The 14,331-nt window shown below is 38.6% G+C and overlaps 1 protein-coding gene across 14 annotated transcripts in view; it reads right to left on the reverse strand.

Annotated features, from left to right (window-relative positions):
• The window catches only part of LOC138751919 (obscurin-like), a 755,203-nt gene that overhangs the window by 590,588 nt on the left and 150,284 nt on the right, over positions 1–14,331 (reverse strand). For all 14 annotated transcript variants that reach the window (XM_069914884.1, XM_069914878.1, XM_069914879.1 and 11 more), the window contains 5 exons: positions 12,443–12,709; positions 8,392–8,504; positions 6,260–6,413; positions 2,918–3,079; positions 2,597–2,701 (listed from right to left, as the gene is read on the reverse strand). In XM_069914884.1, coding sequence (XP_069770985.1) covers positions 2,597–2,701; positions 2,918–3,079; positions 6,260–6,413; positions 8,392–8,504; positions 12,443–12,709 — 801 coding nt within the window. The remainder of the gene's footprint in view (positions 1–2,596; positions 2,702–2,917; positions 3,080–6,259; positions 6,414–8,391; positions 8,505–12,442; positions 12,710–14,331) is intronic.

Raw genomic sequence — 14,331 nt, forward strand, 5'->3', positions numbered from 1 at the left:
TTTTTCACAGCAGTTACCATTACCAAATTGAGATCTTGTTTCATTATCATGGGAGTTTGAGACAACTGGAAACCAGGTTAAACTTCATAAACATGAACACACATTGAGTGAATGCAGACACACACACACCCACATATGAACATAGACACACACAATATTTAAGTGAGCTTGGAAACAGTCATGGCCTATACTTCTTCCTCACATATCCCTTTTCAAATTCTCAGTATTGATCCTCCATATCCATGAAATTCTTCCTATTTATGGTCTACCACTGCCCCCTTCCTTCCCCATAACCCTCTATTTTTCTTCCATCTATGAATCTCTTAAATATCCCTAATGTTTCAGCCTCCACCACCATCCCTAGCAAGGCATTCCAGGCACCAACTCTCTGTGTAAAAAACTTACCTCTGATGTCTCCCCTAAACATTATTCCATTCACTTCTGGTGTTTGCTTTTCCTCCCCTGGGAAACAGGCACTGATTATGCCTCTCATAATCTTGTAGACATCTGTTAAGTCTCCTCTCATCCTCCTACACTCCAAAGAAAAAAGTCCCAGCTCTGCTAACCTTGCCTCATAAGGCTTGTTTTTCAATCCAGGCAACATCCTGGTAAATCTCCACTTCTACATCCTTCCTATAATGAGTGACCATAACTGAACACGATACTCAAAGTGTGGTCTGACCAGAAATTTGTAGAAATGCAACATGACCTCTCTACTCATGAACTGAATCCCCCATTAATGAAGCCCAGCATCTCATAGGCCTTTTTAACTATCTTATCAACCTGTGCAACGACCTTGAGGGATATACAGATTTGGACCCCAAAGTCCCTCTGTTCATCTACACTCCTAAGTAACCGAACATTAACCCTTCTGGTTTGTCTTTCCAAAATGCATCACCTCATACTTATCCAGATTGAATGCCATCTGACACTTTTCCACCTACTCTGCGTCTTTTTTTTACATCCTTTTGTAACCTTCGACAACCTTCAGCTCCATCTATAATTCCTCCAACCTTCTGCAAACAATGACGCATCCATCCGCCTCTTCATTATTTATAAAAATCACAAAGAGCAGGGATCCCATAAAAAAATCTTTGCAGAACTCAAATAATCACCGACCTCCAGGAAAAATACTTTCCTTCCTCTACTATTCTCTGCTTCCTACCTGCAAGCCAATTTTTTATCCCTACAGCTAAAGTTCCATGGGTTCCATGCCTCAAGAACACTTTCTGAACAAGTGTCACATGGGAGACCTTGTCAAATGCCCTACTAAAATCCATGTAGACCATGTCTACCACCGTACTCTCATCAATGTCTTTTGTTACCTTCTCAAAAAACTCAATTAGACTCTTGAGGCACGACCTTCCCTTTACAAAGCCATGCTATCCTTGAGTAGACTGTGCTTCTTCAAATGCTCGTAGATCATATCCTTAAGAATCCCCTCCATTAGTTTGTACACCACCGATGCAAGAGCCACCAGACTATAATTCCCAGGATTCTCCCTATTATCTTTTTAAACAAGGGGACTACATTTGCTATTCTCCAATTCTCCAGTACCAAAGAGCACTCAAAGATCATAGCTACTGCCCAAGCTATCTCTCCCCTCACTTCCCACAGAAACCAGGGGTATATTGCCTCCATCCCCGGGCAATTATCAATCTTAATATTTTAAAAACCCAACACTTCCTCTTCCTTAATCTCAATATTGTCCAGCACACAAGTCTGTTCTATTCCAACCTCACCCTGATCAAGGTCCTTTTCTCTTGTGAATACTGAAGCAAAGTATTCATTTAAGTACTCCCCATACTCCAGGCACATGTTCTTCTTTATCCTTTAGCGGCTCTACCTTCATTCTCATCATCCTTCTGTTCTTCTCCTACACATAGAAAGCCTTTGAATTCTCCTTATCCTACATGCCAAGCCTTCTCATGCCCCCTTTGAGCTCTCCTTTCTTAAGTTCCTTCTTGGGTACCATATACTTTTCATGAATCCTTCCTGTTTCCTGCTTCCTACATCTATTATATGCTTGACTAGCTCCCTTACCTGTTTTGTCAACTATGGTTCCCTTTTCCTACCATATTTCCTGGATCCAGCACAAGTGGTCCCTAAACTTCCTCCAAACCGAAATATGGGTAAATCTGTGGTTTACTGCCCACCCAATACTGGGCAAGGACAGCTTTGATACAGACCAAAATAATTCCAGAGGTGAGGTGGGAGTAACTTCTTTTGACATTAAGGCAGCACTTTACTGAGTATAGGATCAAAGAACTCTGATACAACTGAAGTGGCATCAAGTGGAACAAACATCAGAATACGGCTGCCAACATATCACAAGAATTTAGAAGCAAGAATATGCCTGCATGGTGAAAATTGAATAGTAAATCAAAAATCTAAATAAAGTATTTAAGATGGTACAAACTAGAGAAAAGGGTAACATAAACTGATAAACCTTTTCATTTATTTAATTTCAAATCCTCTTTAAAGAATCTATTGTTTCATGTTCTAATAATATCATGCTTATAAAGAGAATTAAGACAGGAATGTAGCACAAAGACTTCTCTCCAAATGAATAATGATTTTCCAAAATATATCGTACCTTTAATTCGAAGAAAAGCTTTGGAAGTCGCACTCTCAGCAACGAACTTGATTTCTCCTGCATCTTCAACCTTTACTGATTTAAAGAGTAAAATATGTGTTCTTCCTAGAAACAAAAGACTTGGTGATACTCCAGAAAAGAATTCCAAAAATACAAAATGTATGTGCGCAAAATAGGGTTCTAGAGCACGTCTGGTACTGCTTGATTCCCAGTGAAGGCATTCATTTATATCATGAGGAACATTAACAAATAGACACTTCAGGAATTTCACTCTAAAATAATTTAGAAAGTCAACTGTAAATGCAGTAAGAAAGAATCTACCTTCCTGACGAAATTTCACATTTTCCCCAGCCCTGATTTTTTGGTTGTTCTTAAACCACTGAAAATCAACTTCATCATGTGAAATTTCACATAAGAAGGCAGCACTCTTCTGTTCAATCACTTCAATGTTTTCCAAAGGCCGGACTATTTTGATGTCACGAGCTAAAGTAATAAAATGTACAAAAGTAAAACAATGAGAAAAAGTAAAATGCAATATTTAAATTTCACTCCATAACACTGCTTGCTTACACGTTACTAAGAATTGTCAACGAGGATTCACTTGAAACATTCTGAAGCCATGAAAGCAAAATAAAAATACAAGTGCTTTCTTTCTCTTTTTTCCTGCTTATTGCATTTTCCTTGTAAGCAGAGTGTATGGTATTGTCCTGACCTGTTGTGTTAGTTATTGTCATTTTAAGCAATTAAACTGTTGAGAATCATGCAACAAAAAACATCAATTGCAATAACTTTATAAAAAGGCTTCCTCTAACATGAAAAAAGGCAAAATTTTAATTCTGCATAAAACATCCACTTCACCATCTATTAGAGTTAGGGTATCTTGTAGATGATTATATTTGCTCATTCTTTGATGAAAGGCTCAAGCCCGAAAAGTTGGTTATATACGGTATTGTTATATTTACTATATAAAGTACACGGCTTGACCTGCTGAGCTTCCTCAGCTTTGTGTTTATTTAGCCAATTTTATACTTTAATTTACAAATTGATTCATTCAAATACCTTCTAGTCCCCAAGTTTTGGGACCAAATTAATCTAATTTTGTAACAGTGGGTCTTTAGCATATGGACCATGTGTTTTACATTTAAGAATTTGATTAGATCTACACTAGCAGACATCCTATTGTCTCTTCCTCCATGATTTGTAGTAAGACCAGTGTTTTTCAGTGTCCCCCTCTCTGTTTTTCTCAGAACAATCTGTTTAATGTCTTCATTTCTCTAATCCGTTGGAATTCCCTTTCTTTCCCTTATCCTCTGCACCTCAAGTATTCAAATAAAACTTTATATTCCATTTCAGCATACTTATTCTCTTCAATTCAGATACATCTTGGAGGAGTCACGTGATGGAGTAGTGGCCGGTTGGGTAAAACCAGCCCTCTCCAGAAAAAAAAGAAAAAAAGTCAAGAAAAGACAAAGCTCAACAAATATGAAATAGAAGATAAAGTTACAGAGAAGAGAAAGAAGATGGCACCCAAGAATGAAAAAGTAAAAACAACGGAAAAAAAAGAAGTCACTGGAAAAGAAAGAAGAAGGCCTTACCTGCATGAAGGAACAGGGAGCCATGGTGGCGAAGAGCGCCCGATCTCCAAGTTTGGTGCCGGCCCTGCGGAGTCGCGACTCCCCCCCCCCACCCCCCGACTGGTGGACTGCAAAAATCACTCTCTGAGCCAAACAAAAGTGCGCAACTGCGCAATTAAAGGTAAAAGAAAACACCGACAGTATTGGGGCTCAGCCAAGGAGCGGGCAACCATGGCGCGACCAGCTGAGGGATGCCCGACACGAGGGCTCTCAGCTGGAAGATGAGGAAGGTGGCAGGAGAGGGAGTGAGGAACCAGGCAAGGAAGAAATCGACAGGGTGAACGGCAAGGGGAGCAGCAGCAGGAGGCCTGACAGAGGAGCTGCCAGGAAGGGAGGACCAACAGGAAGAGGCCCAGCAAGAGGCCTGACAAAATGATACAAGCAACTCATCAGGAAAATCAGAAGAGATACAGATACAAAGAAAAAAAGAAGACACAAATACAGGTACAGACACAGAAGAAGAGGAAGAAAAAGACCAAGAGACCAAGATCTTCACAAAGAAATAGAAGGTAAAACAGGTGGACAGAATATAGATAAAGCCTTTTTTGAAGAACAAATTAGATCATTAAAAGAATGGTTGTCATTAGAATTAAAAGAAAAATGAAAAGAGCAGAAGATAAAATGCAAAGTTTAGAACTGGTCATGACAGAAATACGGAAAAGAGTAGAAAATGTGGAAGAATGAGAAACAGCTGTAGAAATGGAAGTAAACGACTTAAGAGGAAAACTGGAAGAAGGTGACAAAAAATTAAAGAGACACAAGAGTTGTTATCTCAGAAAATTGATATGTTGGAAAATTATAGTAGGTGAAACAACATAAAAATAGTGGGCCTGAAGGAAGATGAAGAAGGCACAGATATGAAGGAATTTATAAAAGGATGGATCCCGAAGGACCTGGGAACGACAGAAATGCAGGAAAGAATGGAAATAGAAAGGGCACACAGAGCACTAGCTCCAAAACCGCAGACACATCAAAAACCAAGATCCATCTTAGTAACATTTTTGAGATATACGACAAGAGAAAATATACTGGATGTAGCTATTACAGAATGTACAGAGCTATTATAACAACATTGTTTTATTGGATTTATGGTATTCTGTCTTGAATTTAGAAGAATGAGTAGTGACTGTTTTGAAAAGTACAAAATTCAGAGGAAAATAAAAAAAATTGAACGTGCCAGAAATTTGAAATAACAAGAAAATGAAGGAAACATTCAACAGGACAGAAAACAGAAGCAGATTTAATATTTTAGGCTGAAGATCCTTTGTTTTTTTTCAAAATTCTTCTATCAGGGTAGGTGCATGGAAGAGCCGTCTAAGAATTCGGGGTCATGGTTTTAAGATAAAGAATCGACTATTTGTGACAGGGATGGTGAAAATGGCTTCACTGAGAATATTGTACTTTTGAAATTAGAGAGCACTGTAGTAGCTTTGTCATCAAATATAATAAAGAGCAAGAGCAACAAATTTTAGATTTTAAAAATTCAAGGGATTATGGAATAAGTCCAGAAGTGGGGTAGAGGTAAAAGATCATCCATGATCTTGTGAAATGGTGAACCAGGCAAGAAAGGATGTTATTATTTTTTGTCCACTCAAGGATTTACCACACATTTCCCCCACCCCATCCTCATCTTCACAAGCTTCAAAGCCACAGACCCCAACACATACATTTCCCTGGCAACCTACTTAATCCAGTTACATCTCATCATTTGATTCAGTGTGCCTCACAACAATCATTTCTTAGCTTGCACACAGGATAGAAGGTCAGTAGAATCTATATAACCAATATATTTCATTATTTTGAGGTCTGTTTGATATCATATATTATTCCTCTCTGATTTCTCTCTATATCCAGGGTTTGCTTTTCATTGCAGATGAAATGCAATTAAAAGCAGGTTGATTACACATACATGGGGATGCAATTACACAAACGTTTATGTGTATAAACACCTAAGTCTTACACCAGATAAAATTGTCAGGTAAACATAAATATTAGAATAAAATTATTAAAATTAACCTTAACCACGTACCACGGACAGTGAGCATGGCTGATGACTTGCTATCAACTGTACCACATGTGTATTGTGCTTGATGTTCACATCCACATTGATAAATGATAAGACTCCTTTTCCTTTCTTTAGATATAATGCTATATCCTTTCCCTGGTTTAATCTCCACATTATTCTGCAGAAAGTGAAATCGTAATATAATGAATTACAGTAATGATGACCATCTATAAAATGTTTACAATTCATCACTTAGGTTACATTGGATTGGTTTGACCTATTTGTTTCTGTTTCTGATACTGGAAATCAATCTTGTTATTTCTTCTGAAAAGAGAATAATCTAAAGACATGCAAGCAGTGAAATGAATTTTAATTAAACTTGTGACAGTGCATTCTTCACCTTCCAGATGGATCAATGATCAAACATAGTCGTATGACCTAGTGAAAAGCAACAAAATTAAGAGGTGTCCTAACTACTTACTGAACAATGTTTTTTGTTGTATCTGGACTAGGCCTGTGAAACAAGTGTGAGAGGGGCTTCATAATTTGGAGTTAAGCATTCTCTTCAGGTTATTTTGGGGAGAAGTGACCATAGTTCCTTAAGTTTTAAGATAGCTATCAATAAGGAGAAGACAGATCCAAGGGTGAATACAACATTTTGCAGGAATGGGAAAAAGTAGATCAAGAGCAGCTACGAGAATAAATCCACATGCAATTTAAAACCAATTTGTTGAGGGTGTTCTGAACAAGTATATTTCTATGAGAATAGCAAGGTTCAGCAACCTTATATGACAAGAAAACTTGCAAGTTTAGTCCTAAAAAGAGTACATGTAAGGTTTAGGAAGCTGAAATCAGAGAAGGCCCTCAAGGAATTTAAAGGAACCAAAAAATAACTTAAATAAGAAACAAGAAATTAGAATAGACACACCGAGGGGTATAGTTGGTTAGTTATGAACAAGTGTTCTGCTGACCACAATTACTTTCAGTCATCTAAGATAAAGGAATGATTGTTGGTTAATCATGATTGAGCTGTCTTGTAGGAGCAAATGAATGAGGGTAGTCCTTGGGAGAGATAAAAATAATGCACTTGAGCAGTGAGATGCAGAACATTGCTGTTGGAGAAAATTCACACTTACTTATATTTCTACTTTAAAAATATACATGAATAAATGAACACCTGCAAACAAAAAATACAAAAGCATTTAAAGTAATCCAAAATCATGAAATAATGGACACTCATAAATTACAAAAACAAAAGGGTGGTATGCTCTTTTAGTCAAAAGGAAAAAAAAGAATTTGTTAGAAAGCTACTGGAGTTTCCACTAAAAGATTTAAGACTGATTTATTTTATATACTGGAATTATCAAGTGGAAAAAAGCATTCTCAGATGTTAGCAATGGAAAAAGAAACCACTCACACAAACAGATCGGAAGTGATTGAGAAAAGCAGTAAAAAACACATGGTAATAGAACTTCTGCTAATATAACAAACAAAAAAATACTTAAAAGCACGATTCCATGCACTACCATTCCATTTCCAAGCTCAACTTCCTCTTTAAAGTGGCTGAATAGGTTATGGTCTTCACAATAGATCATTATCTTTGAAGCATCTCATGAAAGGTCAACAATTCAAAATTAACCATTCTACATTAATGTCATCTGAGTTCAGAAGCAAATCCAATATTTTCTGTTACTATTTTAGCTCATTTTAAACTATAAAAATACATATTCTCTCATGTGTTTTCCCATCACAAGCCACAACAATTTGTACAGCATCTAATATCTACCCCAGGGAACATCAATATTCAAATAAATTTACCTCTTTGTGGCAATTACCTTGTTTTAATGCTTCAATGAAGAACAATGCTTCAATACCTTGATGAAGGGCTCAAGCCCGAAACGTTGGTGATGTATCTTCAACTTTGCTACATAAAGGCACTATTTGACCTGCTGAGTTTCTCCAGGATTTGTGTGTTTTTTTTAAACTTAACCACGGTGTCAACAGAATCCTGTGTTTTACCCCAATGCTTCAATAGTGCATGACTGAAATACTAATCAGTTGTGCTACTAGAAGTCTGGCTTCTTTCCGTCACAACAGCTGTCATCGTTTCTTTCCATTCACTTAATTTTAAAAGAATTATTTTTGTAATTTCATACCTTAAACCATTTAACTTCTGCGTTGGCTCTTGACAGTTCACATTCAAAAACAATTTTATCTTTCTCTGGAACTGTGATATCCTCTAAAGGTTTAACAAAAGTCACTGGAAGCTCTGTTAAAAAATTAAAGTAACAATGTTCAAAATTTGTAATTTTGACATTTTTCATGTTAAAATTTAGTGATGCAGAATTGGTCTCTTAGGTTATGTGCAAGATGTGTCTGCAATATCACCTCATTTGCACCAGATATTTCTGATGAATACCTTTCTGTAAAATTCAATCTCCATTTTTAATTTAAAAATATGTGAAGCGAACTTTAAAGTGAGATAAGTGATAGTCCTGGTTCATGGTAGAATTTGACTGAGCATAAAACAAAATGTTAGATCAATTCAGCAATTTGAGCACCAACTATGTTGGTTATGGAATTGTTTACTATAAAACAATTTGTCAATTTTTCTGTGCCTAACTATTTTTCTGTCTGGTTCCATCAACCTCCATGTTCATGTAACTATCCAAATTTACCTTAAATTTTGAAATAAACCCAACATTCACCACTTCCACTGGCAGCTCATTTCACACTCTAACTACATTCTGTGAAGTTCCCACTAATGTTTCCTTTAACATTTCAGCTCCCATATCCTCTCAGTCTTGTCTCACCAAACTTCAGTTGAAAAAGCTTTTACCTTATCTATACACCTCACAATTTTTTAAACCTCTATCAAATATCCCTTTATTCTCTTTCTTTTTAGGGAATAAAGTCCTAACATATTCAAACTTTGCTGATAATTTAGCTCAAGTCCTTGCAGCACCTGGGTAAATTTTTTTCTGCACTCTTTCAATTTATGGATTTCTTTCTTTTAGATGACCAAGACTGCACACAATACTCCAAATTTAGCCTCACCAATGTCTTATACAACTTCAACATAACATACTGTGATAGTACAGATTCTATCACCAATGTGCATATGTACATATGGTAGTGTAGGATGACTGTGATTGGCTGAGAGTGTAGCCACACCTACCAGGTCATTCTGGACTGGTCGACCTAATTGTGATATGCTCCAACGGTGGCCATTTTGGAGTGACAGACTACATCAAAGTGGCCATTTTTAAGGCACTTCTGGCACCTGGCTTTTCTTGCCGGGCACTGGGACCTGATGTGTTTGTTCCTCCAGCAGAAATAACACTTTGGGGTTGCATCAGGCAGCATAACGGCAGTAGTAGGGTAGAGGGTGGGCATCCTACTCACATCAGAGAGTGGGGTCCAGCCCCGAGAGTACATGTCCATACTTAAGACCACAGCTTCCATTGTCCCTGTGATCCAGATCACGTCCTCTAGATATTCTCCCCCGTGCTCTAGCAGGTGCTGCCTCACCTCATTTGATCGAACCCCAGCCACATAGGCATCCCGAATCAGATCGTCTGCACTCCGCTGCAATTCTGTCTGTGCAGGCATAGTCCCTCCCCATTGCCTTTAGTGCCTGAATATAAGCTTTACAGGACTCACCGGGCTGTTGCCTCCTTGTAACAAGTTTGTACTGAGCATAGATCCTGTTCACCAGTCGCTCGTAGAGCCCTTTCAGCACCTTCATGGCTGCAGTGTAAGTGGTCACATCCTGGACACTCTGGTAGACTCTTGGGGACACCATAGTCATCAATATTAGTAGTCGATGGTTGTCCTCTATCATGGCAGGATCAGAGAGCTGTAAGTATGTTTCGAAGCATCTCACCCAGTGCTTAAAGTAATTTGAGGCTGTAGCTGACTTTGGGTCGAGACGTCCCAGCCGTAGCATACGCTCCATCCCTTCAAAATCTTTAGTTAATAAAACTGTAGTGCGCGTCAAAAGAACCAAAACTTGTTGATCCAAACCAAGGCTTTTATTAACTAAAAGACTGGAGCATATCTCAAGTAGGTCAACCAGTCAAGAATGACCTGGTCTGGCTAGGAGCAATCCTTTAAAACCTGCCAGTAGGTGTGGCTACACTCTCAGCCACTACCATCTGGACAAATGTACATATACACATTGGTGATAGAATCTGTACTATCACACATACCAACTCCTGTACGCAGTTCGATTTACAAAGGTCAATGTGCCAAAAGCTCTCTTTAATACCCTATCTAACTGTGATGCCACTTTCAAGGAATTATGTATCTGAATTACCAATTCCTCTGTTCTCCAGCACTCTACAGTTCCCTAACATTTACCATGCAAGTCCTAATCTGGTTTGTCTTCCCAACTGCAAGACCTCACTCTTGCCCACATGAAATTCCATCTGCTATTTTCCAGCCCATTTCTCCAGCTGGTCCATTTCCCAATGCAAGCTTTGAAAACCTTCCTCAATGTTCAGTAACTTAATCATCCTCCCTATCCCACCTCCAACCTTAGTGACATTTGCAAATTTGCTGATCCTATTTATCACATTATCAACAGATCATTGATATGGATGACAAACAATAATAGTTCCTGAGGCACACCACTAGTCACATGCCTCTAATCAGAGGCAATCATTTACCAACACTCTCCAGCTTCTCCCACAACTAATAGACCATTTTGTGTCAGGCCTCCGCCTGGAGGCTGGCGACAAGATCGGATCAAAAACTTAAAACTTACCTTTCAGACAGCAGCCCTAAATGGCTGCTCCAACATCCTATTCATATCGAATGCCGACTCGAAGTGGCCTCCAGAGCGGATGGAGCTGGGGTGACTGGTGCTTTAGTGCCACCCATCAAAAATATGTGGCAGAGCAATGGCCATCTTTCCTACCCATAATCCCCCACACAGCTGGAACCACTCTGTAGTTCTCAGAACATGGGGTATAAGGGTAGGGAAGACAGCCATTGCTTTATGTTTTGAGCCGCAGGGAGCAACCTCAAGTGCCGAAGCTGCCTGGTGAGGCTGTCAGCCTGCACTGGCCACTCCTAATGGTTCCCACTGGCTTCGAAGGCTCCTGTTGCCCCGCCGGCTCCCACTACCCCACCAGCTCCCGCTGTCCCAACGATCCCCAGTGCCCTCTGGGCCCCACTGCCCCAACAGTCCCCACTGCCTTGACAGCCCCAGCTGCCCCAACAGCCCCCACTGATGGCTGCCACTGGCCCCCGCTGCCCCAATGGCTTCTGCCTGCCGCCTCTGTCTTGAAGGGGTCATGGAGGGAGGGGGTGAGTGGGGAGATGGGTTGCAGGCTGACAGCATCATCAGCTGCCCTAACCAGCCGCTTGCAGTGGCTGTACATTCAGGTCAGGCGGTGGAGCACAGCACTGCCGATTATCCTTGCCTGAGAAGGATTGGAATTGGCACTTTGGAGCTGGCCACAGCATATTCAGAAAGATACATCTTTAGACATAAGGGCAAAGAACCTCCACCTTTACGGAAGGGTGTTTTCCCTGCTTGAAAGTGCCTAATATCTAATCCAATTTACTACCTCACACTGGATATCAGGTGACTGAGTCTCAACCTGAAACATTGACAACTTCCCACAAATGCCATTTCTCCTGCCAAATGTTTTTGTTCCAGATTCCAACATCAGCAGTGTCTTGCATCTCCCTCAGAATTGACATGAAGAAGCTTCATGAAGAAGCTTTAATAAAGTTATTTTCTTGCATCCTTGTGAAATATTACTTAATATTCATAACAAAATATTTATAATGATGTTCTCTAACAAATTAACTCACTGGTTACAATATTTTAAGGTTGTTTACCATAAACCAACAAAGTTCTGCTGGATTGAAATCTGAAGAGCTGACTTAACTTTTGTTTCCCTTTCAATTTGTCTGAGAATTTTGAGACATTGTTATGGTAGGGTAATTGAAATAATAATTTTAAAAGTGTTTAATGCACTAGTCTGCAATTTCTTTGAACACCACTTGAAGCAAGTCCAAACCTACTGAAAATAAATAGATAAGGAAGTAGACATCAAAATAGTCAAGTTTAATGTCAGATAATAAAAAAAATTGAGCAAGTAACATGATTATTTTCTTCCATTAAAACAAAGAGTATTTTGATAATCCAAGGCAAAGCCTATCACTATTGTTGTACTTTAAAGAAAAATTTACCTGTTACATGGAGTCTTCCAGATGTATATATACCTTCAGCTTTGAAACTAATCAGTCCTGAATCTTCAATTTTTAAAGACGACAATGTGAGGGCATGTTTTTTGCCCAATGTTGTAATCTTACAATTGGCACTTGGTTTCAATCTGATATTATCCTTCAACCAGGTTATTTCCACTTCTTCATGGGACAGCTCAACTTCAAAAGTGCAAGTTCCTTTCTCGTGCACCTTCAGGTCTTCCAATCCTTTGGTCAGCTTAATTTTTCTCACTAATTAAATCAAGTTTTGTTAATATCCTCAATACATTTAGTGAAATACAAAACATTATATGATGCAACAAATGATAAATTATTCAAAATTCTAAAGAAAGGAGCTGATGTTGATGTAAAAATTAGACATTATAGACCATCACTTTGAATTAGATATGTTTAATTTGTAGGATATCAAGGAAAACAAAATTAAAAAAAGGATTTATAATGGACTTGGTTATTTAATTTGATTTTGTACTTCTTTCAACTCTATTAGTGCACACAACTTAGTCATGATATTGATTAGAATTTCTATAGATTTAAATTTTCAGAGAAGCCTGTGACCATATTCTGGTTTTCTCGAAACTTTAGATCAACCTGTCTGAATTCTTTCAAATTACAGTACAACTCCGATTATCCAAAATGGTGTGGACTGGGCCTATGTTGGGTAAACTTTCTTTTCGGAGAACTGGTCATTTTTTAAAAACAGTCCAATAGCAAATCATGTGTAACAGTGTTTAAACAACAACAAACAACAAGGGAAAGTTTTTAAAGTATTAAAATAATATTTAATTCTCACTAAAAAAGTTCTGGCCAATCACTGACACCTTCTCATCAAGGCCTGCACTGGTGACAGGAACCCAAGGTTCCTGCTCCTGCCGCCAAGAGCCCGACGTCCGCACTGCCACTGGGAGCCTGGCGTCCCTCGTAAGTTCGACTTCGAAAAAAATTGGATAAATGAGGATTTTTGATTTGCTTTGAATATCCTCATTTACCTGAAAAAAAAAATTTTGAATTCCAATCATTGAGGATTTTGGAGAATCTGATTTTGGATAATCAGAGTTGTACTCTATATCCAAGAACACAAGTTGAGATTTTGATTCACAATTACAAAATTATGCATTACTTTTATTCAATAAGGACATCAGCTATAAGGCAGGTATTTACAGGTCAGTGAGTTCAACATCACTGGTAGAGAAGGCAGGAATTGATCAGGGATGGCTGCATAGCTTCGAAGTCAACGAGTCAAAAAATTTACATAGCAAGAGAAACAAGCACATTGGTCCAGCTTATCAAGGTGCAGAGCTGAGCTAGTCCCATTTACCAGTGTTTGCCAGGGACACTCTGTGACTATTGGGGGGCTCTCTTTTTTCTGACTGAAAGGGGTGCTGGGCAATGCTAATGGCAAATCTTTGCCTTATGGCAGACTGAAGGTAATTTGGTTTAATATTATATTTCTGTTTTATTACATGACAATAAATAGTATTGGATATCCCTCTAAACCTTTCTTGTCCATCCACCTGCCTAAATGTCTTTTAGTCATTCAGGAAAGAGGTATAGGTGCCACAAAACATACAACCAGGTTCAGGAACAACTGCTACCACTCTACCTTCAGAATCCTCAAAAACAAATTTAATTAAGGACTAATTTAAGGACTCTTACTTGTGCACTTTATTGATTTTCTTTGCTTTCCCTGTATCGCACAGTCAGTTTATTTACATTCGCTATCTGTTTACAGTTCTTTTGATTGTTTACGTGTTCATGCTGTGTACAGTTTATTTTTCACACTACTAATTAGTGGTGATTCTGCTGCACCCATAGGAAAAAGGATTCTCATGGTTGTATGTGAATGTCATGAATGT

The sequence above is a fragment of the Narcine bancroftii genome, chromosome 1 (genome assembly GCF_036971445.1).
Source record: "Narcine bancroftii isolate sNarBan1 chromosome 1, sNarBan1.hap1, whole genome shotgun sequence".
Classification (NCBI taxonomy): domain Eukaryota; kingdom Metazoa; phylum Chordata; class Chondrichthyes; order Torpediniformes; family Narcinidae; genus Narcine; species Narcine bancroftii.